Here is a 26,720-nt window from a genome sequence, read left to right as displayed (position 1 = left end):
GTGCCATTCCTCCGCCTCCATCACCTCTTGTTTCAGCATGATAATGCACAGCCCTATGTTGCAAACACAATTCCTGGAAGCTGAAAATGTCCCAGTTCTTCCATGGCCTGCATACTCACCAGTCATGTTACCCATTAAGCATGTTTGGGATGTGCTGGATCGACGTTTATGACAGCGTGTTCCAGTTCCCGCCAATATCCAGCAACACTACATAGCCATTGAAGAGGAGTGGGACAACATTCCACAGTCCACAATCAATATCATGATCAACTCTATGCGAAGAAGATGTGTAGCGCTGCTTGTGGCAAATGGTGGTCACACCAGATACTGACTAGTTTTCTGATCCACGTCCCTACCTTTTTTTTGACCAACAGTTGCATATCTGTATTCCCAGTCATGTGAAATCCATAGATTAGGTCCTAATTAATTTATTTCAATTTAATGATTTCCTTATCTGAACTGTATCTTTGAAATTGTTGCATATTGCGTATAGACTTTTGTTCAGTGTATTTTCTTTGTAGTACAGAATTAGTACCCATGATTGATCGCACAATCCAGCACAGTAGAGGGCAGCATGCACATGAAACGGTTGTTTGTATAGCACCTTTATACCATAGAAGAAGAAGAAATCATGCGCATGTTTGATCCTCAAAAAACACAAGATGCAACGTCACGTCTATCTGTCATGGCGTTGTACAGCAGTCAATGTTGACTTTTTGAGTAGACGACTGGCTGAAGAAATTGACACGGTTTTACTTATAGAAGGGGTACAGTACATTTAAACGCAATCTTGGTTTGGTGAACATCTGTATAAGTAATCAGGTAATTGTAATAAGACAACAATATCTAAACGCAGTCAGAGTCCTTGCTAACTAATGTAACCAGCATGCATTGTTGCCATGTGTTGACAACTTCTTGATTCTCAGTTGTGGTAGCTATAACGTTGTCTAACTACCAATAGCATAGGCTCTAAAACTTGAAGAATGTGGTATCAAAGACAAATATATAAAGCTATGCGCATTCCTTACAATTATTTATATATACAATAGATGACGCTACGTTGAAGCCTCCATCTTGGCACTCCCCTACCATTATAGTTTTTGGTACGTTTATTCAATTGCGGACACCATAATGTACATGTGTCAAACTAATTCCACAGATGGCCGAATGTCTGCGGGTTTTCGCTCCACCCTTGTACATGATTGATGAATTAAGGTCACTAATTAGAACTCCCCTCACCAGGTTTTCTAGGTCTTAATTGAAAGGAAAAAACTACCTGCAGACACTCGGCCCTCCGTGGAATGAGTTTGACACCTCTGTCTTAATGTAATTTAAAAAGTATACATTATGTGAGCTAAACAAAAAATCTATAACATTTTCCTTAAAGTATAATTTTTAGAGATGACTAATGATACTGTCCCCACTACAAAAAAAAGATATGTAAATTTTGCTTTAATATTTTGTAGAAATACTGTAGGATTCCATTAATTCCTATGGAGGACTGCTCCTACTGGGGAGTGTTATTGAGAACCCAAGGGGGACTTTCAACACGGGGACCCCTCAAGGGTGTGTGCTTAGTCCCCTCCCTGTTCACCCACAACTGCGTGGCCACGCACGACTCCAACACCATCAAGTTTGTTGACGACAAGACGTGGTAGGCCTGATCACCTTCGGCAATGAGACAGCCTACAGGGAGGATGTCAGAGACTTACATGCTGACCACACTGGCTCGCGTCGTGTGGGCGAGTGTTGCAAAAGAAATATGCACATGTTATTCAATCATTGCACCCACACTGCTCGCGAGTGTCTGCGTAGCCAGGTGCTAAAATAGAGCTTGGTTCTATTTGTGACGCTTAATGCTCTGTAAATCCCACCTCCTCAATTGTTTCTAGGAGCATATACCTACTTGGGTGATTGAAAGATGAACTGAGGTCCACGCTCCAGTTGGTAGTGGTAATGCACCTTAAAGTTGGTTGCCAACTGCCGTATAAAGTCCAAAGAAGAAGCCTGAAGGAGGAGAGATTACTAGAAAACAAACTTTTACCCTTTCATCTGTATATTAGTTGTCGGAGAATAGAGCCTTGTGCATTTCAGGTAAAATAACAACCCAATGTTTCTATCCCAGGACAAATTAGCTAGCAACAGCAAGCGTTTAATGCTTTTTGACCAGTCCCCAAATTAATATAGGTGGTTCAGAGTTTATTTTGATATTTCAACTTGCTTGTCTTGATCGTGTCTGGTGTGGGGAGACAAAATCAACATGCGCGCGATGGCTCAGCATGTTAGTGTGGTACCAGGACAACAACCTCATCGCCAGTAAGACCAAGGAGCTGATCGTGGACTATAGGTGAAAGGGGAGAGCTCTCCCCCAACCACATCGACAGGGCTTTTGTGGAGCGGGTCGAGCACTGTATCACTGCATGGTATGGCAAATGCACCGCCTTCAACTGCAAAGTGCTACAGAGGGTGGTGCCGACAGCCCAGTACATCGCCGAGCTCCCTCCCATCCAGGACCTCTATCAGGTGGTGTCAGAGGAATGCCTGAACAATTGCCAATGACTCTAGTCACCCAAGCCATAGACTATTCACTCTGCTACCGTCTGGAAAACAGTACCGGAGCATCGGCTATCGGACCAACGAGCTCAGAAACAGCTTTGACCCCCCCCCCCAAGCCATAAGACTGCTAAATAGTCAATTAATGGTACCTAGTGTGTGGGGAATGTGTGTGTGAGTGTCAATGTAGTGTGTTAATATGGTGTGTATATATAGTCTAGTGGGTGTGCGTAGGGTCAGTGCAAGATAGTCAGCGCAGATAGTTTTGGTGCCATTTAATACGCATACACACACGCATACCAACGCAACACAAACATACAAATTCCGCACACACATTCACACTTTTACTCATCAGTAGCTGCTGCTACTCTGTTCTTTATTTTACTCTTATCTATCCTGATGCCTAGTCAATTTACCCTGCCTTTATGTACATATTTACCTCAAATACCTCGTACCCCTGCACATTGATCTGGTACTGATACTCCCTCTATATAGCTCCATTCTTGTGTATTTTATTCCTCTTGTGTTAGTATTTTTATAATTATTTTTAAACTCTGCATCGTTGGGCAGGGCTCATGAGCAAGTATTTCACAGTAAAGTTTACACCAGGTGTATACGGTGCATATGACAAATACAACTTGATTTGAAGGCCAGCGGTTCCCCCTCTTGGGTTCTCAGCTGAAGGTATGGACCACAGCTGGCTCCATGTGAACTACAATCCTGACGCTCTGTTTTAACGTTTAGAAACATTAATCCTTGCATGCGATACGGTTTTGGAAACCTTTTGGAACTTTATGTTTATTGCTCGCATACACAGTTTAGCAGCGGTTATAGCAGGTGCAGTGAAATGCTTATGTTACTAGCTCCTAACAAAGCAGTAAATGTCACAGATACACAAATAATAAATACACATTTTGTAGGCAGTTTGCACCTTGTGGCTGTGGAATCTGACTTTGGCTGTGTTATCTAGTGGAAACTTGCGCAAAGAGCGTTATTTTAATACATCAATGGCTAAAAGAGAATCTGGCACAAGCAAAGGACCAGTGACAATTTGCAATCTGTGAGCTTTATCATTCACTGCCAATCACAAGCGTAAAAAAAAAAGCTAATCATTAATTGTGAGCCATAGCCGCGGGAAGTAGTTCGGGGGTCGGGGTGCTGCGATTTATTAATGTATTTTTTCCCCGCGCTACAGGCGGCTATATCATCCAATACAGGACTAGTAAAGGCCTAGTGCACTACTTTTGTAAAAAAAAAATAAAATCCTGATTTTTTCAGGGAGTGCTTCTGCACCCCTACTTCCTGCGGCTATGTTGTGAGTTATTTCATGCTGTGAAAATTTTTATATGATATCGGGCGGTGTCACAACAGGGCATTTACCTCAGGCAGCATATAGATATGTGGAATGACCCAATGGAATTGTAGTCATAAGTGCTACATGCAGATATACTGTAGGTGTTCTTGTGAAGACTTATTGATTGAAGCTGTGTGGATAGTTATCCATTTAGCTTTCCTATACCATTTTCTCCCTAATTGCTTTGTCCAGGATGGCGGAGCCAGGCTCAAGCGACCCTGGTGGCCCCTCTAGCACTCCAGCAACGCCTGGAGGGAGTGGCAGGGGATTGGTGATGGGACGCCGGCTTCCAGCTACCCTCTCCACCGGCCGCTTCCCTTCCATGCGCACCAAAGACCTCACCTTAGGAGGGGTGAAGAAGGTAGGCTCAGTGAATTGTATAGAGTGTTTTTAATGGTCTATCACCAGCACTTGTGTATTTATTTAACTAGGTCCATCTTGACCTCAATGTTTTATATTTCAGAAAACGTTCACCCCTAACATTATTGGCAGAAAAGCTAAGGAAGAGTAAGTTCAGTTCTGTCTGTGACAATATGTGTGATTGCATGATACTGAAAATGTTTTCCAGCACATACTAAAGGACCATATGTTGTTAACAGAGTTGTTTTACTTTCTTCTACTATAGGCAGAAGGTTGAGGCTGGGCAAAGGAGGGAAAGGAGAGAAAATGATCGGGGTCGTGAGCGAGGTGGTAGGGGTGGTCGGGGCCGGGGACGTCCAGAAGTCATCCAGTCCCACTCTATCTTTGAGCAAGGGCCTGCAGAGATGATGATGAAGAAAAGAGGTAGGATCAGGGTCATTCATTCAGCTGGAATTCCATAACATTTGTTATATGGTATCATTACCATAATGATGTATCATTTCGTTTGAACTTTCTTCCTGTGCTCGTTTCAGGCGGCTATGAAGGTGAGAGAGATGCACCAAGTGTGGGTCCCTCACCCATCATCAACATTAAGAAGGAGAAGAGGGAGACAGAGGAAGAGACCAAAGAAATTTTGCGCAATCTGGAACGAGACAATGTGAGTCCTCCATTTACCTATGTCTCATCATACTGTCTGTACAATAATTCTCTAGTTTCTTGTCCACTTATGAGTAATTTACAACTAATTTACACCAGTTCCTGGATGACCCTCACCTAAGGAGTGATGTAAGGAGCTGCCCTGTTCAGCTGCCCCTGGCTGTGTCAGGGTGGGGATTCAAGGAAGAAAGTGATGTCACTGATATAGCCTTCAAACCAGACAAGTCTGAGGAGGACATTGAGGCCATGGAGGGAACAAATGCAGTCAAAGGTAACTATAATCACAGCTCTTACATCGCCAACATTCATGTCAGTTCAAATGAAACAGAATGGCAAAACAATCTACTATAACTGTCTAGGCCATTTGTCTCCCTCCCTCTCTTCAGTGAAGCAGGAGCCAGAAGATGCTCCAGAGGTCAAGAAGATGGAACCCACTTTCAGACGACCTCCACTCCCTGAGCCTGAAGTTTTACCTGAGCTGCTGGAGACCTGGAGTCAGAGCAAAGTGGAGGAGCTGTTCTTCATCCAGCTCCCTGACTCTCTACCAGGGCAGCCGCCCACCCAAGAGGTCAGGCCAGTGAAGACAGAGATGCAGTCAGAGGATGGACAGTCCATGCTATTGAAAAGTGAATCTCAAGTAGGTATTCAGGTGTATTAAATATGTGGTTCAGAGAGCAAGGCTTCTGTGTACTCTGTATACGATCAGTTTGTTTGTCCTCTGTGGAATAGGAGGAGCAGCAGGAGGAGAACAGTTGCCATCTGAGAGACCTGCAGGAGGGTCTGGTGGGACGACTGTTGGTTCGGAAGTCTGGTCGGGTGCAGCTCATACTGGGGCATGTCACACTAGATGTGGCTCTAGGAACCTCATGCGCTTTCCTCCAGGTCAGAGAAAACACAACCTTTGGCTGCTCATAGTTGGTTAAAATTAGTGTCTACGGATGATGTCACCAGAAACACTTATCTTTTTCTATATTTTTTTACTACAAAACGTGGAAATCTGATGTTTTCATATACACTATATGTACAAAAGTATGTGGACACCCCTTAAAATAGTGGATTTGGCTATTTCAGCCACACCCGTTGCTGACAGGTGTATAAAATAGAGCACACAGCCATGCAATCTCCGTAGACAAACATTGGCAGTAAAATGGCCTTACCGAACAGCTCAGTAACTTTCAACGTTGCACCGTCAAAGGATCGCACCTTTCCAACATGTCAGTTCTTAAAATTTCTGCCATGCTAGAGCGGCCCCAGTCAACTGTAAGTGCTGGTATTGTAAAGTGGAAACGCCTAGGTGCAGCAACAGCTCAGCCGCGAAGTGGTAGGCTACACTAGCTCACAGAATGGGACCGCCGAGTGCTGAAGCATGTAGTGTGTAAAAAAACAAAATCTGTCTTCGGTTGCAACACTCACTACCTAGTTCCAAACTGCCTCTGGAAGCAACGTCAGCACAAGAACTGTTCGTCGGGAGCTTCATGAAATGGGTTTCCATGGCAGAGCAGCCACACACAAGCCTAACATCACCATGCACAATGCCAAGTGTCGGCTGGTGTGGTGTAAAGCTCGCCGCCATTGGACTCTGGAGCAGTGGAAACGCGTTCTTTGGAGTGATGAATCAAGCTTTACCATCTGGCAGCCCGACGGACTAATCAGGGTTTTGGCGGATGCCAGGAGAATGCTACCTGCCCCAATGCATAGTGCAACTGTAAAGTTTGGTGGAGGAGGAATAATGGTCTGGGGCTGTTTTTCATGGTTCGGGCTAGGCCCCATTAACGCAACAGCATACAATGACATTCTAGATTATGTGCTTACAATGTTGTGGCAACAGTTTGGGTTTGGCCTTTTCCTGTTTCAGCATGACAATGCCCCTGTGCACAAAGCGAGGTCCATACAGAAGTGGTTTGTCACGGTCGGTGTGGAAGAACTTGACTGGCCTGCACAGAGCCCTGACCTCAATCCCATCTTACACATTTGGGATGAATTGGAACGCTTACTGCGAGCCAGGCCTAATCAGTGCCCGACCTCACTAATGCTCTTGTGGCTGAAATAGAAGCAAGTCCCTGCAGAAATATTCCAACATCTTATGGAAATTCTTCCCAGAAGAGTGGAGGCTGTTATAGCAGCAAAGCGGGGAACAACTCCATATTAATGTCCATGATTTTGGAATTATATGTTCAATAAGCAGGTGTCCACATACTTTTAGTCATGTAGTGTATGTTGATGTTGGTGATGAATTTGATGTTGGAAAAAGGGTGGAATTTCCCTTCAAATCTTCACTTCCCTGTAGTTGTATGTAAACATACAGGTGTGGCCAATTAATATTGGCTCCTTTGCACTTTTCTTAAATAATTCCCTATTTTAAAATAAGTTGAAATTGAAAAACTTTTGGTCACCACACCTTATCGGATTTTCAACATTGCAGAAACAATTAATTTTTTATACTTAAGTTTACAATTTGAATAAAAAAATATAAAGACAAAGGGAATGGACAAAATGATTGCCACCCCGGAGCTAGTACTTGGTTGCTCAGCCTTTGGCCAAAATATCTGCAGAAATACACTTATCGTAGCCATCAATAAGCTTGCTTCACCTTTCTACTGACAATTTGGCCCACTTTTCAACAGCAAACTGCTCTAATTCTTCAATTTTTGAAGGGGCCCCTCCATCAACTACTATATTCAGATCTCGCCATAGGTTTTGGATGTGATTCAGATCTGGAATCTTCGCTGGCCACTCAAGAACAGTAAAGCATATCCTCTTAACAATTCCTGTGTGCTTTTTGATGTGTGTTTGGGATCATTGTCATGCTGGAAAGACCCACAACCTTCAATGGAGACTCAATATTTGGACACTGGGTTCAACATTGGACCACAAAACACCTGACACTGCTGATTTCATGATGCCTTTTTTTCAAATTAAACTTATTTTAGACAAATGAGGAATTATTAAAGCAAAGTGCAAGTGTGCCAATATAATTGCCTCTCCCCCCACCCCCTTAGGAGCTGGTGTCAGTTGGAACAGGAGAGGGCCGGACTGGTGACTTGTCAGTGCTGGGTCACATCAAACACAAATTGGTCTGCTCGCCAGACTTCGAAGCCCTGCTGGAGAACAGAGTATGACGAACCAGGACAGGATGACCAGAACAAATATAAGCACCCACCATTAGGCCAGGGTTTCTACAGTACAGTGGGGACCACATACAGAATAACACAGACCGTGCAGTGCTGTATAAGGTCTATAAGGACAGTAGTACCACAAGCAAACATGGCACCTAAAACCTATACATGTTTTTTCAGGTGTCCATTGTTGTAACTTGTCCCTGGATAGTTTCAGAATGCGAAATAGAAAGTCTTGTAACACAGATTTCCTACCACTAGTTTGTAAGAAAAGTTGGCTTGTTTACAGAACATTTTATTTATTTTTCTCTGCTGAAAGCGATGGAGAAAGATTACCTTGTTTGAGATGTGTGCTAAATGACTTTAATAAAGGGATGGTACAGTATTCTCTCAGTAAAAATCATCAGCCTACATGAATGTGCCAAATTCCAAATGTTCTATTTAGTGATGTAGTGGTAAAGAAAATAGGTAGGTAAACTCTGATTGCCGGTCGAGCTGTAAAAATTTACGTGCTCTGCTTCCATTTTTAAAATGTTTTTTTTTTTTTTATTTTTTTTTTACTGTCACACAAAAGGTAGGTAAACTGTCACACACAAGGTGGGTAAACTGCATTTACTTGTGTTTACCCTCCACTACACCACCGGTCCTATTCCAGTTTTGTAAGCAGATCACACTCAGGTCTAAGCTTGGGAGGGATGAGTAGAGCAGTAATATTTCCCATGTGGTATCTTGTAAAACGCATACCTAAATGACTGGATGTAAGATGAATAAAAATAACAAAAGTTCCTGTGTGCTTTATGTATTCATATACTTATATTAGCACCGAAGCTCTAAGGTCTAGGTCACTTGTTATGCTTCAAACATTTTCATTGTGATATCTTTTCAACTTTACATGATGCGAGATGAGGATTTATCAGGGTCTAGTGTGGATTGCATAAGTATTTTTACTTAAGCAGTTTTTTGGGGTATATGTACTTTACTATTTATATTTCTGACAACTTTACTCCACTACAATCATAAAGAAAAGAATGTACTTTTTACTCCTTACATTTTCCCTGACACCCAAAAGTACTTGTTACATTTTGAATGCTTAGCAGGACAGGAAATGTCTAATTCACACGCTGATCAAGAGAACATCCCTTGTCATCCCTACTGCCTCTGATCTGGCAGACTCACTAAACACATGCTTCGTTTGTAAATTATGTCTTAGTGTTGAACTGTGACCCTGGCTATCTGTACATTTTTTTAAAAAATCGTGTTGTCTGGTTTGCTTCATAAGACATTTTAAATTATTTATACTTTTAATACTTAAGTACATTTAAAACCAAATACTTTTAGACTTTTACTCAAGTATTTTACTGAGCGACTTTTAATTGAGTCATTTTATTTGAAGGTGTATTTTACTTTTACTCAAGTATGACTATTGGGTACTTTTTCCACCAATGCATTTACGCAACTAAATCATGTGTAAATCCCTCACTGGGCCTACTGTTATGTATTTTATATACATGTATTTTGTGTTCAGCATTAAGTAATGCGCCTGTGTTTCCACGTCCTACCACCAGATGTCAGTTTAGAGACGAGGAAGGATGTTTTTGTTCTTGCTGAAAAACGAGACCACAAAGCCGACGAGATTCTCGCAGGAACATCTGATGCGCACCATCATCGTTCATCACCTTACGTCTATGCCGCTGTCGGTTGGCCACAACAATGTGAGGTTAGTACATTAATGTAGCTATCTACCCACGTTTCAGGAAATTGTATCTCATCTTCCACGATAGAAAGCTAACGTAGCACAAAAAATAGACTGCTTGATATTGTTTGTGAATAGATGGTGTACAGCGTCAATGGTTACCACAGCCACAAAGTGATCACGTCTAAACCCCGCCTATTTCTACAATTGTCCTAATGTGATTTTTAACATAACGTTGACCACACTGCTAACCTTATGCCTAATCTTAAATTAAGACACACAAGCAAAGTTTCGTTTAATGAATTTGTACTATATAGCTAGCCAATTTTGACTTTGTGGCTGTGGTAAATAGTGAGAGTACAGCAGGTTAGAACTAAGAACATTTTAGTTAACCATAACCGTTTTCTTAACCTAATTATCCTAAACTTCTATGTTACTTCTAAACTGATGTGTAATTTCTAACCTGCTAAGAAAAAGTCACTTCTGGTCGTAGCTGCATTCCACCTAGTCAGAGTACTCATAATACTAGCGTAGCTAGTAGCCTAGCTTGCCATGCCGACTCACCTCTATGATTTAAGAATAGCCCGCAATTAATGTGTAAATGCAGGCTATTTGGCTGCTGAAATCCAGTCCGCCTACACCAGTGGCTGCTCAACTCCGTCGTAATTTGTTGAGTTGCTCAACTCCATTGTAATTCGTGGAGTTTAGTTTAATTGGCTAGCCTAAAAGTGTGATACTGATTGGTGGCATGAATCGTGACACATTATTAGCTAGACTCCGTGTAATTTCTCCCTTCCTGGTCTGCTGGAGATGGTGTTAAATTATTGCAACAGTCAGAAAATGTACGTACATAATTTTCTCGATTCTCATACTGTGCAATAGCAAGCCCCTCACCAAAATGTTATCAGCCAGCCAGCTAACGTTACATAGCTAACTTGCCGGCTTCCGATGTTATAATAACATGTCGTGACTGGAGCGAGGAGTGATGTTTAGTGGAAATAGTAGCGTTTTTTAAACATATATAGTGCTGTTAGTAATTGCAATAACTTGTAACTAGCTACAAAGAACTAACGTTAGCTAACTAATGTTACGAAGAACATACTTGGCTGGCCTGATCATCCTAACATTTGAGTCATCATAATTTGAAGGAGAGAGACGCTACGCTAGCATCAGGGTCGTGTCCACCATGCGCAATTCATTTTAATTTACATTATTTGCGTAAAGCTTCATATTGGTTGATTCTTCTACTTCCCAAGTGGGACACACATTCTACAACGAGTTAGCAAGTCGGAACTCTCCGAATTTCCTAGTATCGACCAGCTCTTAGGCCTGACCTTGTGTTTTTGTTTACATCTCTTTCAGGTACATGTGATAATCAACTAAACAGTTGCAACTTTTGGATTCTTTCAATGCACAATATTCTCAAACCCTTTCAGGGTCCATAAAAAAATGTTTGGTAGTAGTGGAATTTTAATTTTGAGTTAAACACAAATTAATTGTAGCCCCACAATAAGTTTGAATAAGAAGCTAAAGAAAACAACTGAACTGATAGACTGGAAGGCCCAGTTGCTATAACATATCTATAAAGCTGGGAGACAGCAGCAAGATGCTGTCCTTTACAGACATTGATTCACTGACCAGTGTGAGGAGGAGTCTGGTCCCTCAGACGTCTTAATGAAGGCACTGCTCTGGCTGAGAACTGAGACTGAGTCCTAAAAGGCGGACAAGTGCGGCACTGTCTCCTCCTGCTGTTGGGTAGCCTTTATATTCTGTGTAGTAGGATCTCCCTATTGCCCCCTAAAGCCTCAAGATGGGCCCATTCTTAGACTTCAACCCTTTTGATAACCTGCTGTGCATTCTCTTGGGCATCTCCTTTACTGTGTGGTTCACCCTACTGCTCGTCTTCATCATCGTGCCTGCCATCTTTGGAGTGTCCTTTGGCATTCGCCGGCTCTACATGAAAACCTTACTGAAGATCTTTGAGGTGAGTGGGAACCACTTGACTGTTTGCAGGGGTTAACAAATGTTATCAGTTTGTGGTCAGATAGGATGTCACATCAGACATTTGCACATGCATAATTAATTTGAATGATCAAAAATAGATGGTAGGCATATGTCACACAACATTTATGACTGACGTAGACTTGAGTGGAGTGCATGGATTATTATACTCACTGTGTGCAGTGATGCGGCGCTTCCTTGTTTGACAGTGCACCTGACCCAAACTGGGATTTAGCAATGGGAATTTAGTTTAGTGTAGGTCATGTGCACCTCCCCACCTTCAATCCCTCACCTCCGACATCAACTCTCTATTGCGGGAGTTCAGTTCAGGTCCATATTTACAATGTGCTTCATTTGCTTCACATGAAGTCACGACAAACACCTTTGTTGTCACAGAGAGCCCGAATCAGGACATGTAATATAAGATGGGTATAATGAGTGTGTAATAGCACACAAGCATAAAGTTAGCACCACTCTAATCAGTGACTCAACAATATAATGGGTCACTGCCAAGAGAGTCATTAAAAACTCTGGCTTCACAGTTACCACTAGTACCCAGACAGCCGTGCATTCAGTGGGTGGAGATTACATGATGACCAGGGGCCCTGCCTCCTCCTCATTATGTAACTATGGAGAGAACAGTACAGACCTGGGTACTAAAAATCTTCTTCTAGCTACATGTTTATGGTATGAACATGACTTTGTGGGATCTGTGCTTCTGACTCTACATTATCAACATTCACTTTCTTGTTTAGCCTGTTGATGGGATCATGTCTCTCAATATGATTAATCAAAAGTTTCAATGGTTGTTGGGAGTTAGCCTAGCTGTCTGTTCACCTATCACTAGTGAGATGAAACCAGAGAAGGTTATCTCCCACTGTCATCCTCTGCTGTATGTGTTGACAGAAAGCCTGTGAGCAGTTTCCAGTCAAACCCTTTGAGAGAAAGTTCTAGTGGCAGAAATAAATGGGCTGGAGGGAGATGGCTGGAGATATTCTCAGCTCGCAGTAGTGCCAAGCCTAGTCTACCAGCATTTTTATGAGAGAAGTAAGCTTACAGGCTGACCACACCGCTCGCGTCGCAAAATCAATTTAGGAATATATGTTATTCAATTATTGTACCCACACTGCTCGTGTGCGTCAACAAGCGTCTGCGTTGCCAAGGGCTAAAATTGAAGTCATTCCTATTTCTGACGCCCTGCAAGTCCTGCCTCTCCCATCTCCTCATTGGTTTAAAGAAGCAGGTACCCACGTGCCATCTCCTCATTGGTTATACCCACGTGGGTGATTGAAAGAAGAACTGTGTTGCCGGTCGGTGTAGTAATACTATGAAAGTTTAGATGACAATCACCATATAAGTTCAAAGAGGAAAAAGCCTGCAAGGAGGAGAGATGACTAGAAACGATTCGGTTGACCGTTTTATGTATGGATTAATTGTCAGAGTAGAGGACCTTGTGCATTTCAGGTAAAATAACAACTCAATGTTTATATCCCAGGACAAATTAGCTAGCAACAGCAAGCTAGCTAAATACGAAAAATTAGCTAGCAAGTGCAAGCTAACTAGCTAAATTTCCATAAATGTTTAATGCTTTTCGACCTGTCCCCAAATTAATGTAAATGGTTCAGAGTTTGTTTTAATAATTTAACCTGCGTGTCGTGATCGCGTTTGGTGTGGGGGGATAAATTGGTGCACGATGGCGCACGCGGCCGGTTTGGGTTCCGTGTAAAGGGTAAAGATAGGTGATTGGTAGTATGACCGATTTATTTTCCTTCTTGGTTTGTTCGAAGACAGACCTTGGTATTGCTTGGATGAGTCAAGTCTCCAACGTGAAAATCACGTCCTTTGCTGCTGGTAACATTTCACGAATGTAACCCCATAATCTTGATATGTGTGAGCTGGGCTATGGGAATTGTCTTGCTATCTATGTTATGAACCTGAATGTTCTCTTCATGGTTAGTACACCAGATCTCATGCAGAGGTGGTCAGCCTCACAAGGAATACCTGCTGGCTTTTATACCAGATTGGTGACAAAGCACTTTCTGTTCAACAATATTGCATCAACTGCAGTGTTAGAGAATGAGAAGGAGAGAATGAACAAGGAGGACCCCGTAACTCCTACTCAGTCTAGGCTATGAAGTGAGTGTAGAGGTATCACACAACAGCTCTTCTTTTGGTTAGTATTATGTAATCCTGTGCTACCACACCCCTTTGCCCTAAGCCATGTGCTGGCCTTGATTTGCCCTGTTCCAGTTCAGACTCAACAGGATTGCTATGTTCTTCATCTACTAGTCTAAACCAAAGCAAACACATTTGTGTCCCTATAAGCTGCACTTTAGTGTTATGATTCACATGTCATGGTATTGTCATGTCAGTAAGGATTTTGTTGCGGCCAACCAACTGTAAAATCTCCACTCGGTGAGCAGTGTTATCCTTTCAAAAGCTGGGATGGTCAATTTCAGTTTCTAAAGAGAACTGTGTCCTTTGTCCTGTAGTGTTGTTGACATTGGCCTGGCACCGCTTAGTAGCAAAGATGCTTTGCCTCTTACTATGTTGTTGTGATCCTGTCCACAAGTGGTCAGTCTTGTAAATGTCCAGTTTTCCTGTCCTGTCAGAGGAATGTTGTGAAGTTGATCAGGTGAACCTTAACTGCTGTCAAGGCCTGTTGCCTAGTAAAGCCTTTTAGAATGTGAACAGTCTATACATAAAATGGTTCTAACTAGGTGCCTTGAGCTACTTCCATTAGCCATTTGGCTCAAATAACTGTATTGGAGTGTCATGTATGTGCTTGAGCAGATTGGAATGTTCTGGCAGTAGAATTCTGCTGCTTTTCGCCCTGTCTGTGAACATCGGGATCCTATAAAGATGTGATGTGTTGTGTGAACTTGCACCCAGCTCAGTGCCAGAGGTTGAAGTAAAAGTTTGAGAACAGCGGATCCCTTCCCACTTCCTCCTCCCTGCTCTGCCTGTTGTTGCTAAGGTATGGGTAACACTGTCCATTTCCAGCCTCATACTTTAGTGTTTGTCTAGGTGTGCAGATACAGTATGGACATCTGCACTTCATTCAGCTTAGGTGAGCATTTTCCTTTAGGCCTACATAAAACGGAAAATTACTGTGTGAATGCATTTAATTAAAAAAATAGAGAACAAATCATTCTAATCATTACCATGGTGACAGACTCCCCTCATAATTGCTAGCTGCCCTGGAATAGTAATATCAAACTAATAGCAAAATACCTTATCAACCTAGTAGAATTAACTGCTTTATGTTATACTGTTTGTTTTGTGCAATATCGGCCTATTGGAAATGGCACTTGTTGATAACATGTCCGCAATTTACTGCACGTCTTTATGAACTCAAGTGTTGTAGATAAAATATAATGGACATATCAATGTAGGCCGATCTGTAATTGTATTATCTGACCTGGCAAACTGCCACATAATTCCTGTAATAAAGCATGAAGCTGTTTTGGTCATTTTATGTGAAATAAAGTAAAAATGGAAAGTCTATTTAGAATTTGATTATTGTCTGAATGAGGTTGAGGCAGAATGTTTCTCTAGGAAGTAACGGGCTAACACCTGCAGGATTTTTTCTGTATCAAAAAGGGGTTTAGGTGGGCGTGGCAGGGTGTGGAAATTGGTGCTGTGTAAATGCTTTTTTCATTTTTTTGGTGGTGTAGAGAAATGTGTTCATTTCCTGCTATTCAAAACATTTCTCCATGTAGCTGAGACATTTTAGCGATTTTTAAGGCAATTCCCTGCAATTGTACACGTTCTGTCATGGAGCTTAGAGAGAATGTTGCAGTTTTTAAAGCTAATTTCCTGAAATTCAAGGCATTTTTGCCTTGGCTAATGCTGTTCTTTTGCTCAAACATAACAAAATCAATACTGCTGAATTCATTGTTTTTGGAATTTTAAATTCTCCCTGACTTTCTAGCTTTTATTTAAATGTTTCCAATATTATATATAGTACCAGTCAATAGTTTGGACACACCTACTCGTTGAAGGGTTTTTCTTTATTTTTACTATTTTCTACATCTGTGTAATAATAGGGAAGACATCAAAACTATGAAATAACACACATGGAATCACGTAGTAAGCAAAAAAGTGTTAAACAAATCAACATTTTTGAGATTCTTCAAAGTGGCCACCTATTGCCTTGATGGCAGCTTTGCGCACGCTTCACATTCTCTCAACCAGGTTCATGAGGTAGTCACCTGGAATGCATTTCAATTAACAGGTGTGCCTTGTTCATTTGGAATTTCTTTCCTTAACGTGTTTGAGCCAATCAGTTGATTTGTGACAAAATAGGGTTGGTATACAGAAGAGAGCCCTGTTTGGTAAAAGATCAAGTCCATATTATGGCAAGAACAGTTCAAATAAGCAAAGAGAAACAACTGTCCATCATTACTTTAAGAAAGTGCTGTGATGAAACTGGCTCTCATGAGGACCACCTCAGGAATGGAAGACCAAGAGTTACCGCTGCTGCAGAGGATAAGTTCATTAGTTACCAGCCTCAAATTGCAGCACAAATAAATGCTTCAGAGTTCAAGTAACTGACATCTCAACATCAACTGTTCAGAGGAGACTGTGTGAATCAGGCCTTCATGGTTGAATTGCTGCAAAGAAACCACTATTACTAAAAGACACCAATAAGAAGAAGAGACTTGCTTGGGCAAAGAAACACGAACAATGGACCTTGGGTCTGACGTTTCCAAATGGTGATATTTTTGGTTCCAACAGCTGTGTCTTTGTGAGATGCAGAGTTCGTGAACGGATGATCTCTGCATGTGTGGTTCCCACCGTGAAGCATGGAGGAGGTGCGATTGTGTGGGGATGGTTTGCTGGTGACACTGTCTGTGATTTTTATTTAGAATTCAAGGCACACTTAACAAGCATGGCTACCACCGCATTCTACATCCCATCTGGTTTGCGCTCAGTCCCACTATCATTTTCAACAGGAAAATGACCCAACACACCTCCAGGCTGTGTAAGGGCTATTTGACCAAGAAGGAGAGTGCTGCATCAGTTGACTTGGCCTCTACAATCACCTGACCTCAACCCATTTGAGAGGGTTTGGGATGAGTTGGACCACAGAGTGAAGGAAAAGCAGCCAAGAAGTGCTCAGAATTTGTGGGAACTCCCTTAAGGCTGTTGGAAAAGTATTCCAGGTTAAGCTGGTTGAGAGAATGCGAGGAGTGTGCAAAGGTGTCAAGGCAAAAGATGACGACTATGAAGAATCTCAAATATTTTGATTTGTTCAACACGTTTTGGGTTACTGCATGATTCCATATGTGTTATTTCATAGTTTTGATGTCTTCACTATTATTCTACAATGTAAAAATAAAGAAAAACCCTTGAAGGTAGTGTGTTCAAACTTTTGACTGGTAGTGTATATATTTTTAACTACAGTTTGGACTTAGGCAACCCAAAAAAACTCTTAGGTGGCCCAATCAAGGATTTCAATGACAGACAAATCCCTGACCTGTCTACTTTACTTTTCTTGTAGTGGGCCACGCATAGAATTGAAAGAGGAGCCAAGGACAACAACCATCTCTTGTACAAGCCCTACTCGAATGGTGAGTGATAGGCTGTGTGTTCTGTGTTGATGAGTTTGTCTGGTTTATAGGTGTTAACCATTTCCCATGTCTTCCTGGGGCATTGCAGCCATCATTGCCAAAGAGCCCACCTCTCTGGAGGAGGAGATTAATGAGATCCGGCGCCGCGGCAGTAACCGGGACCTGGACTCCGCTTCTGCGTTTGAGATGTCTGACATCTTCTACTTCTGCCGGCGAGGAGTGGAGAGTATCATGGACGACGAGGTGACCAAGAGGTTTTCTGCTGAGGAGCTGGAGTCATGGAACCTGCTGACCCGTAGCAACTATAACTTCCAGCACATCAGCCTGAGGCTGACGGTCCTGTGGGGGCTGGGGGTGGTGATCCGCTACGGCTTCCTGCTGCCTCTCAGGTAAGACAGGGTCAAGGATATCTCAAGGGATCAGATGGGGTGCTGGTTGGTTCAATAATAGTGCTCTCTGTTTTCTGACATGTGGAAACAAAGGTGTTTGACAGGCTAACATCAAACACTTCTCCATATAAACAAACAAACATTTGGCCATAGGTAGGGCTCTAACTAATAAAAGTAAGGAACTTAAGAACACCAGAATTTTTATTTTTATCAATTGAGCTATACAGTAACCTGTATTGTGTTCACCCATAAAATTAATAATTATTTCAAGGTTTATAAAAATGTCCATTCAATAGGTAATTGCGTCAGAAAAGCGAATAGTCCAAACCCCATGTCTATACCATACAGTACATTCGGAAAGTATTCAGACAGCTTGACTTTTTTGTTGTTGTTTCAGCCTTATTCTAAAATGTATTGAATAGTTTTTTTCCCCCTCATCAATCTACACACAATACCCCATAAAAAAGCAAAAACAAGTTTTTCAAAATTGTAGCAATGTATAAAAAAATAAACAGCTTATTTACGTAAGTATTCAGACCCTTTGCTATTAGACTTGACATTTTGCTCAGGTGCATCCTGTTTCCATTGATCATCCTTGTGATGTTTCTACAACTTGATTTGGAGTCCACATATGGTAAATTCAATTGATTGGACATGACTAGGAAAGGCACACACCTATATAAGGTCCCACAGTTGACAATGCATGTCAAAGCAAAAACCAAACCATGAGGTCGAAGAAATTATCCGTAGAGCTCCAAGACAGGATTATGTTGAGAAAAAGAACTGGGGAAGGGTACCAAAAACTTCCTGCAGCGTTCAAGGTCCCCAAGAACACAGTGGCCTCCATCATTCTTAAATGGAAGACGTCTTGGTGGTTCCAAACTCTTCCTAGAGCAGGCTGCCCAGCCAAACTGAGCAATCGGGGGTCAGGGAGGTGACCAAGAACCCGATGGTCGCTCTGACAAAGCGCCAGAGTTCCTCTGTGGAGATGGTTGTCCTTCTGGAAGGTTTTCCCATCTCTGCAGCGCTTCACCGAGCAGGCCTTTATGGTAGAGTGGCTAGATGGAAGCCACTCCTCAGTAAAAGGTACATGACAGCCCGCTTGGAGTTTGACAAAAGGCACCTAAAGGACTCTGACCATGAAAAACAAGATTCTCTGGTCTGATGAAACCAAGATTGAACTCATTGGCCTGAATGTCAAGCATGATGTCTGGAGGAAACCTTGCACCATCCTTACGGTGAAGCATGGTGGTTGCAGCATCATGCTGTGGGGATGTTTTTTCAGCGGCAGGGACTGGGAAACTACTCAGGATCAAGGGAAAGATGAACGGAGCAAAGTACAGAGATCCTTGATGAAAACCTGCTCCAGAGCACTGGGACCTCAGAATGGGGTGACGGTTCACCTTCCAACAGGAGAATAACCCTAAGCAAACAGCCAAGACAATGCTTGAGTGGCTTCAGGATACGTCTCTGAATATCCTTAAGTGGCCCAGCCAGAGCCCGGACTTGATCCCAATCAAACATCTCTGGAGAGACCTGAAAATATCTGTGCAGCGATGCTCACCTTCCAACCTGACAGAGCTTGAGAGGATCTGCAGAGAAGAATGGAAGAAACTCTCCAAATACAGGTGTGCCAAGCTTGTAACATCATACTCAAGAAGATTCAAGGCTGTAATCCCCGCCAAAGGTGCTTCAACAAAGTACTGGGTGAATGGTCTGAATACTTATGTAAATGTGATATTTCAGTCTTTTTTTTTTATACATTTGTAAAAATTTCGAAAACTGTTTTTGCTTTGTCATGAGATTTTGTGTTATTTATTTTCTAAATCCATTTTAGAATAAGGCTGTAGCCTAACAAAATGTGGAAAAAGTCAAGGAGTCTGAATACTTCCGAATGCACTGTATATTAGAGGTCCACCGATTATGATTTTTCAACGCCGATACCGATTATTGGAGGCCCCAAAAAGCTGATACCGATTAAATCGGCCGATTTTTAAAAATGTATTTGTAATAATGACAATTACAACAATACTGAATGAACACTTATTTTAACTTAATATAATACATCAATAAAATCAATTTCGCCTCAAATAATGAAACATGTTCAATTTGGTTTAAATAATGCAAAAACAAACTGTTGAAGAAGTAAAAGTGCAATATGTGCCATGTAAGAAAGCTAACGTTTAAGTTCCTTGCTCAGAACATGAGAACATATGAAAGCTGGTGGTTCCTTTTAACATGAGTCTTCAATATTGCCAGGTAAGAAGTTTTAGGTTGTAGTTATTATAGGACTATTTCTCTCTATACGATTTGTATTTCATATACCTTTGACTATTGGATGTTCTTATAGGCACTTTAGTATTGCCAGTGTAACAGTATAGCTTCCATCCCTCTCCTCGCCGCTACCTGGGCTCGAACCAGGAACACATCGACAACAGCCACCCTCGAAGCAGCGTTACCCATGCAGAGCTAGGGGAACAACTACTCCAAGTCTCAGAGAGAGTGGCGTTTGAAACGCTATTAGCGCGCACCCCGCTAACTAGCTAGCCATTTCACATCGGTTACACCAGCCTAATCTCGGGAGTTGATAGGCTTGAAGTCATAAACAGAAGAGCTGCTGGCAAAACACACGAAAGTGCTGTTTGAATGAATGCTTACGAGCCTGCTGGTCTCCACCATCGCTCAGACTGCTCTATCAAATCATATACTTATAACATAATAACACACAGAAATACGAGCCTTAGTTCATTAATATGGTCGAATCCGGAAACTATCATCTCGAAAACAAAACGTTTATTCTTTCAGTGAAATACGGAACCATTCCGTATTTTAGCTAACGGGTGGCATCCATCAGTCTAAATATTCCTGTTACATTGCACAACCTTCAATGTTATGTCATAATTACGTAAAATTCTAGCAAATTAGTTCGCAACGAGCCAGGCGGCCCAAACTGTTGCATATACCCCGACTCTGCGTGCAATGAACGCAAGAGAAGTGACACAATTTCACCTGGTTAATATTGCCTGCTAACCTGGATTTCTTTTGGCTAAATATGCAGGTTTAAAAATATGTACTTCTGTGTATTGATTTTAAGAAAGGCATTGATGTTTATGGTTAGGTACACGTTGGAGCAACGACAGTCCTTTTTCGCGAATGCGCACTGCATCGATTATATGCAACGCAGGACAGAAACTAGTAATATCATCAACCATGTGTAGTTATAACTAGTGATTATGATTGATTGCTTTTCTATAAGATAAGTTTAATGCTAGCTAGCAACTTACCTTGGCTTCTTACTGCATTCGCGTAAAAGGCGGGCTCCTCGAGAGGCACGTGGTTAGAGCGTTGGACTAGTTAACCGTAAGGTTGACAAGGTAAAAATCTGTCGTTCTGCCCCTGAACAAGGCAGTTAACCCACTGTTCCTAGGTCGTCATTGAAAATAAGAATGTGTTCTTAACTGACTTGCCTAGTTAAATAAAAATGTTTAAAAAAACAGCAAAATCAGTGTCCAAAATTACCGATTTCCGATTGTTATGAAAGCGTGAAAGCGGCCCTAATTAATCGGTCATTCCGATTTAATCGGTCGACCTCTACTGTATATGGTTTAAAAGTTAGACTATTTACTCTGAGAATTTAGCATTAACTTAACTCTGTGGCGCTGCTCCGTGACAACGGGACTGACTTTGAACATCAACTGTCAAGCTAACTAGCGGCGGCCGGTTTGTGATTGACATGGGCTTTTTCTAAATGACATCTGCAGAATGCAAAATAAGGACTAAATATATATTTAAATACAAAGCTAACAGACTAAATTTCAATATCCACACTCCGAAGACAGTGTTCCTGTTTTCATAAGTGTATTTCTGATTCTTTCCCTTTAAATCGCCATAGAAACTCTCAATGTAGATTGATCGCCAATGAAAGCTATGGATCTGGAAATGAAAATAATGAGGGTATCAAGTTGATTTTGATTGGTCCAACCATTGCTAACTTATCCAAATGGTTCCATCTCCAAATGCTGGATAAACAGTAAAAAAAAAAATGTAATTGTTGCTGAGCTTTCGGTCAGTGGACCTTCATGAGAGCACCTCCCAATGCCAAATATGGAAGAGATGCGACAGAAGTCTAAACTAGCAACGGTCAAAGCAATTTACATTTCTTATTTCGTCAACACTGTCAAGTACAAGTATATTAAGTTACAATATTGTAGAGAACAATGATTCACTTCTTGTTTTATAAAGACAGGGAAAATAACTGTTTTTAGATTCTTTTCATAGCATCCTCTGGAATTGCCCCTTTATCTACATTCTAGAGAATTGAGGGAACGTACAGTACCAGTCAAAAGTTATACATTGAAGAATCTCAAATATATTATTCTACAAAGTATCCACCCTTTGCCTTGACGACAGCTTTGCACACTCTTGACATTCTCTCATCTAGCTTCATGAGGCAGTCACCTGGAATGCATTTCAATTAACAGGGGTGCGTTGTTAATTTGTGGAATTTCTTTACTTCTTGTGTTTGAGCCAATCAGTTGTGTTGTGACAAGGTAGGGGGTATACAGAAGATCGTCCTATTTGGTAAAAGACCAAGTCCAGATTATAGCAAGAAGAACTCAAATAAGCAAAGAGAAACAATAGTCCATTACTTTAAGACATGCAGAACATTTCAAGGACTTTGAACGTTTCTTCAAATGCAGTCGTAATAACCATCAAGTGCCATGATGGCTCTCAGGAGTAGGGATAGGTATCCTTAAGATTTTAACTGTATTCCTACTCTTACCGATACTGCTTATCGATCCGGTACTTTAACAGTATTCTTATTGTTTAATAAAAAAATAATGTACAGAAAAACAAATCAAATTAAGGACAGAATTAACATTGCTTATTTTCTGAAATTTAAAATAAACTATTTACAGCAAAATAAACTAATGTTTTGAACAAATCACTATTATAGACTCATGTTGTGATGATGGAAATGTAAAACAAATGAAATAAACTATTTTCCTGCAAAATAAAAAAGTGGTGTAGAGCAACACGGTTGGGGCATGCAGGTAGGCTGCAAAAGGACTAGCAGTTCTTCTTCCAGAGAAGGCGAATATGTTGGTCTTTCTCTAGAAGTCGGGACCTCTCCTGGCTTATTGTGTTCCCTGCAGTCAAATACCCTCTCGCTAGGGGTGGAGGAGGCTTGAGCACAGAGGTAGCTTGTTTCAATGTTTGTGGGGCAGAGTAGCTCTCTTCTCCCACCTCCACATCACAGGATCTTTAGCCATGGGGATGGGAGGCAGGCCTTTGTAGAACTCGACCTCTAGGTCAACATGCTCGATGAGGGACAAGGTGTCCTGTTGGATCGTCAACCTCACAACTCCCTGTCCTCTTCTGAGAACAGCTCCTCCAAGGCACTCCTTGTTTTGTACAATGGAGGGACTGTTTCCTCCATTTCCTCTCATCCTCCTTCAGACTCCTCCTGTTGCTGGTGCTCTGTCTGTCTGCTCCGGCTCCTCTGACAGCCCTGGTGTTGCTCTAGTCACATTGGCCTCAACAGATGCCTTCCTCAGCCTGTCCCAGGTGGCGTCACTCACCGGCCTCCCTTTAAATCTGGGGTCCATTGCTGTGGCCTCATGCAGGAAGGCTTGAATGTCCTCATCCTGATAGTGCTCGGAGAGGTTCTCCCACACAAGTGCTCTTCCAGTTTTTGGAGGAAGGGTATGTTCTATCCACGTGGCATTCTTTTCACATGACACCCAGTGTGGATGTATAGAGGATTCCCATGAGCTGGACAAACTCCTCAGCCTTATGGAAGTCCTCCTCCTTCAGATGGTCCAGGTTGTCCTTGGTCATTGCTTTTCGCAGTCGTGGGTCCAAGGCTGCTGCTTGGATCGCTGGATACTGCTCCATGAATCTTCTATCATTAGATGGTGAGAGTTCCATCTGGTCAAGGATGATTAAGTGTTGCGGAAGGCCTGAAACAACAACAGACATTTAATTACCACACACTTGAATATTGAATTAAATTGTTAAATGTGGGAATTTCAAAATAATACTTTAATAGATTGAACTGGCTTCTTACCAATGAGCTTCTGCTTTTCCTTTAATACTGTTTTGGACATCGAGGATCTCTTGAACCACACGACCACTGCTCTGATTCGGGCTGCCCGTTTAAGTCATTCTGTAGATTTTCTGTGCTGCCAGATTCAATGTGTTTGCCAAGCATCCTATTTTTAGGATGTGTAGCCTCTTGATGGCAACATCCATATTGCCAGCATTATCAACACTCACAGTTACAATCTTGCTCGGCTCTATCTCAAACTCTTCCAGAATGTCTGAGATCTCCTCTGCCACTACTTCGCCTGTTTGCGATTTGTACACTGTCCTGGTGTGGAGGACCTTCTGTTTTACACTGCCTTGGCTTGTGTAGTGCACTGTAACCGTGAGAGAGTGGTCCTGACAGAGGCCGGTGCACCCGTCTGATGTGATGGCCAGCTTTGGCACGTCCTTCAGCTCAGCGATCACATTGGCCTTTTCTACACCATACCAGGTAGGAATTAATGTGTCACTGAGGTAACTCCAGGAGGGAGGGGTATATTTATGGTTGAGTGCCTTGCTCATCTCCCTACAGTGTAAAAAAACAAAGAATTTGTGTTGAATTATTATTGTGTTATTGTGGTGTGATGGGATTAACATAACCCTTTTATACTACAATAGCCTACAAATTTGTACAACTCAGTATATACTGACAGACTTTTACCTAAAGCCCTTGGACACCACTGTTGCAAAGGGGTCTACGTAGGCCTTTCACTATGAACTTGGTCACTGCTAGGTGGCACTCATTCACCCCCTTCTCGGTCGTCCTCCCACTAGCTGCCAGTGTGAAGGGGCTTTGGGCTTGTCTTTGGCTTGGACCAGCGGTATTAGAGGGTTGGTTCATTGTAGCTACAACTTGACCCAAAAAGTTTCAATCTTTAAATGGGGGATTTTAATTTATGAACGCACCCATAGCTAAACAATGAGCTACCTAATGTTTACTTTTGATCATGAACCCATGTTTGCATAATTTAGGTGTGGGCTCTAGGCTGCTAGCATAACGTAGATTGGACAACGAGAGATGAACTACGAGCAGGCAGTCAAACTCCATTTCTCTGCCTGTACATGATGCACTTTCGATAGATGTTTGGACAGATTTCTCGTGTTTCTGCCCTTACAAGCAAAAGTCTTGTTACACTTGTGGCAATGATTATCAGCATCGACTCTGAAGTGTAACCACACTTTTGAATGTTTAGTTCTCTCCGCCATCGTCACCAATTGAGAGCAGGGTCTTTCTTGTGTGTGTTGCAGCGTGTGAGAGACACAGGCTCCGCCCGAGATCTCTCGTCTGGATTGGGAATAGGGAAAATGCATCATAGACAAATGTCTTAATCTTATTGCAAATTAGAAACGGTTAGTGAGAATGTGCAAGATAACGTTTATGTAGCAATAATAAATAGGAAATGTATTTTCTTCTCCAGTACCGAAAGCAGAACCGATACCGTCAGAGCTTATCGATACTACAGTCTTTCATAATTTAGCCCCAGGCCCATTTAATACAGGGTTTCTGTACCCATCCCTACTCAGGAGGACCGCTACAGGAAAGTAAGACCAAGAGTTAACTCTGCAGCAGAGGATAAGTTCATCAGTTACTAGCCTCAGAAATTGCATCCCAAATAAATGCTTCACGGAGTTCAAGTAGCAAACATCTCAACATCAACTGTTCAGAGGAGACTGTGAATCAGGCCTTCATGGTCGAATTGCTGCAAAGAAACCACTACTAAAGGACACCAATAAGAAGAAGAGCGATGGACTTTAGACTGGTGCAGATCCGTCCTTTGGTTTGATGAGTCCAAACTGGAGATTTTTGGTTCTAACCGCTGTGTCTTTGTGAGACGCAGGTGATTTCTGCCTGTGTGGTTCACACCGTGAAGCATTGAGGAGGTGTGGGGGTGCTTTGCTGGTGACACTGTCAGTTATTTTTATTTAGAATTCCAGCCACACTTAACCAGCATGGCTACCACAGCATTCTGCAGGGATACGGCATCCTAATCTGGTTTTGGATTATCATTTGTTTTTCAACAGGACAATGACCCCAAAACACACCTCCAGGCTGTGTAAGGGCTATTTGACCAAGAAGGAGAGTGATGGAGTGCCGCATCAGGTGACCTGGCCTGCACAATCATCCGGCCTCAACCCAATTGAGATGGTTTGGGTTGAGTTGGACCGCGGAGTGAAGGAAAAGCAGCCAACAAGTGCATATGTGGGAACTCCTTCAAGACTGTTGGAGAAGCATTCCAAGTGACTACCTCATGAAAGTTTCAGTCAGATAACCGCAACGTCATTTCGTATCCAGAGTAATCCATGTCCTCTTCGCAGCTAGCATTAGTGGGAGTGAAAGCATTGCTGCAACTGTCTGTTAAAGACACTTTGAAAATGTCTTATGTTGTGTGATATGCACATGATGAGCTCAAACACAGAAGTCCTATGATTAGAATTGGCTGAATGGGCTGTACTGAGCTGTGTTTGACTGGAGCTCTGTGTGTTCTCTGACAGAGTAACTCTTGCCTTCACTGGGGTGGGTCTTCTCGTCGTTCTCACATCCATCATCGGGTTTCTTCCAAATGGGAGGTAAGGATTTCTCATCATTGTAACACTTTCCTTTTACCTGAGTCGTAACATAGTAATTACGGTAGTAACATTGATGTTGCTAGGTACCAAGATGTTTTCTGTGTTCTTCCTGAAGGATGAAGAACTTCCTCAGTGAGCAGGTGCATCTGATGTGTTACCGTATCTGTGTCAGAGCGCTCACTGCCATCATCACCTACCACGACAGGTAAGAAGCAACACCATTAGGCATACACATAGAAAGCATGTTGATGCATCCGGCCGTGATTGGGAGTCCCATAGGGCGGCGCACAATTTGGTCCAGCATTGTCCGGGCCGTCATTGTAAATAAGAACTGACTTGCCTAGTTAAATAAAGGTTACACACACA

The 26,720-nt window shown here is 42.2% G+C and overlaps 2 protein-coding genes across 8 annotated transcripts in view; both read left to right on the top strand.

Moving 5' to 3' along the window:
- The first annotated feature begins 634 nt into the window (after positions 1-634).
- LOC129826321 (DNA-directed RNA polymerase III subunit RPC4-like) lies at positions 635-8,825 on the top strand. Of its 2 annotated transcripts, none has more exons than XM_055886911.1 (9): positions 635-767; positions 4,100-4,268; positions 4,371-4,414; positions 4,533-4,690; positions 4,801-4,925; positions 5,024-5,195; positions 5,311-5,561; positions 5,654-5,806; positions 7,924-8,825. In XM_055886911.1, exons 2-9 carry the CDS (start codon positions 4,101-4,103, stop codon positions 8,041-8,043), a joined length of 1,191 nt encoding a protein of 396 aa, XP_055742886.1. In that variant the 5' UTR covers positions 635-767; position 4,100; the 3' UTR covers positions 8,044-8,825. The 2 variants fall into 2 exon arrangements, with proteins under 2 accessions (XP_055742886.1, XP_055742885.1); XM_055886910.1 differs by having other exon boundaries at positions 635-822.
- Positions 8,826-9,650: 825 nt separating this feature from the next.
- LOC129826320 (glycerol-3-phosphate acyltransferase 4-like) overlaps positions 9,651-26,720 on the top strand; it is a 43,550-nt gene continuing 26,480 nt past the window's right edge. For 5 of the 6 annotated variants that reach the window (XR_008755016.1, XR_008755017.1, XR_008755018.1 and 2 more), the window contains exons 1-6: positions 9,651-9,757; positions 11,096-11,717; positions 17,241-17,310; positions 17,399-17,699; positions 26,280-26,354; positions 26,470-26,559. Coding sequence is in view for 2 of the 6 variants with exons in the window: in XM_055886908.1 (XP_055742883.1) it covers positions 11,544-11,717; positions 17,241-17,310; positions 17,399-17,699; positions 26,280-26,354; positions 26,470-26,559 (710 nt within the window). In the remaining 4 variants the exon portion in view is untranslated. Of the gene's footprint in view, positions 9,758-10,483; positions 10,576-11,095; positions 11,718-17,240; positions 17,311-17,398; positions 17,700-26,279; positions 26,355-26,469; positions 26,560-26,720 lie in introns of those variants that run through there. The other variant, XM_055886909.1, reaches the window with a different exon arrangement.

This window comes from Salvelinus fontinalis, chromosome 28 (genome assembly GCF_029448725.1).
Source record: "Salvelinus fontinalis isolate EN_2023a chromosome 28, ASM2944872v1, whole genome shotgun sequence".
In the NCBI taxonomy this organism is placed as follows: domain Eukaryota; kingdom Metazoa; phylum Chordata; class Actinopteri; order Salmoniformes; family Salmonidae; genus Salvelinus; species Salvelinus fontinalis.
Note: the sequence above shows the minus strand (reverse complement) of the source record. Positions and strands in the feature narration are given on the sequence as shown.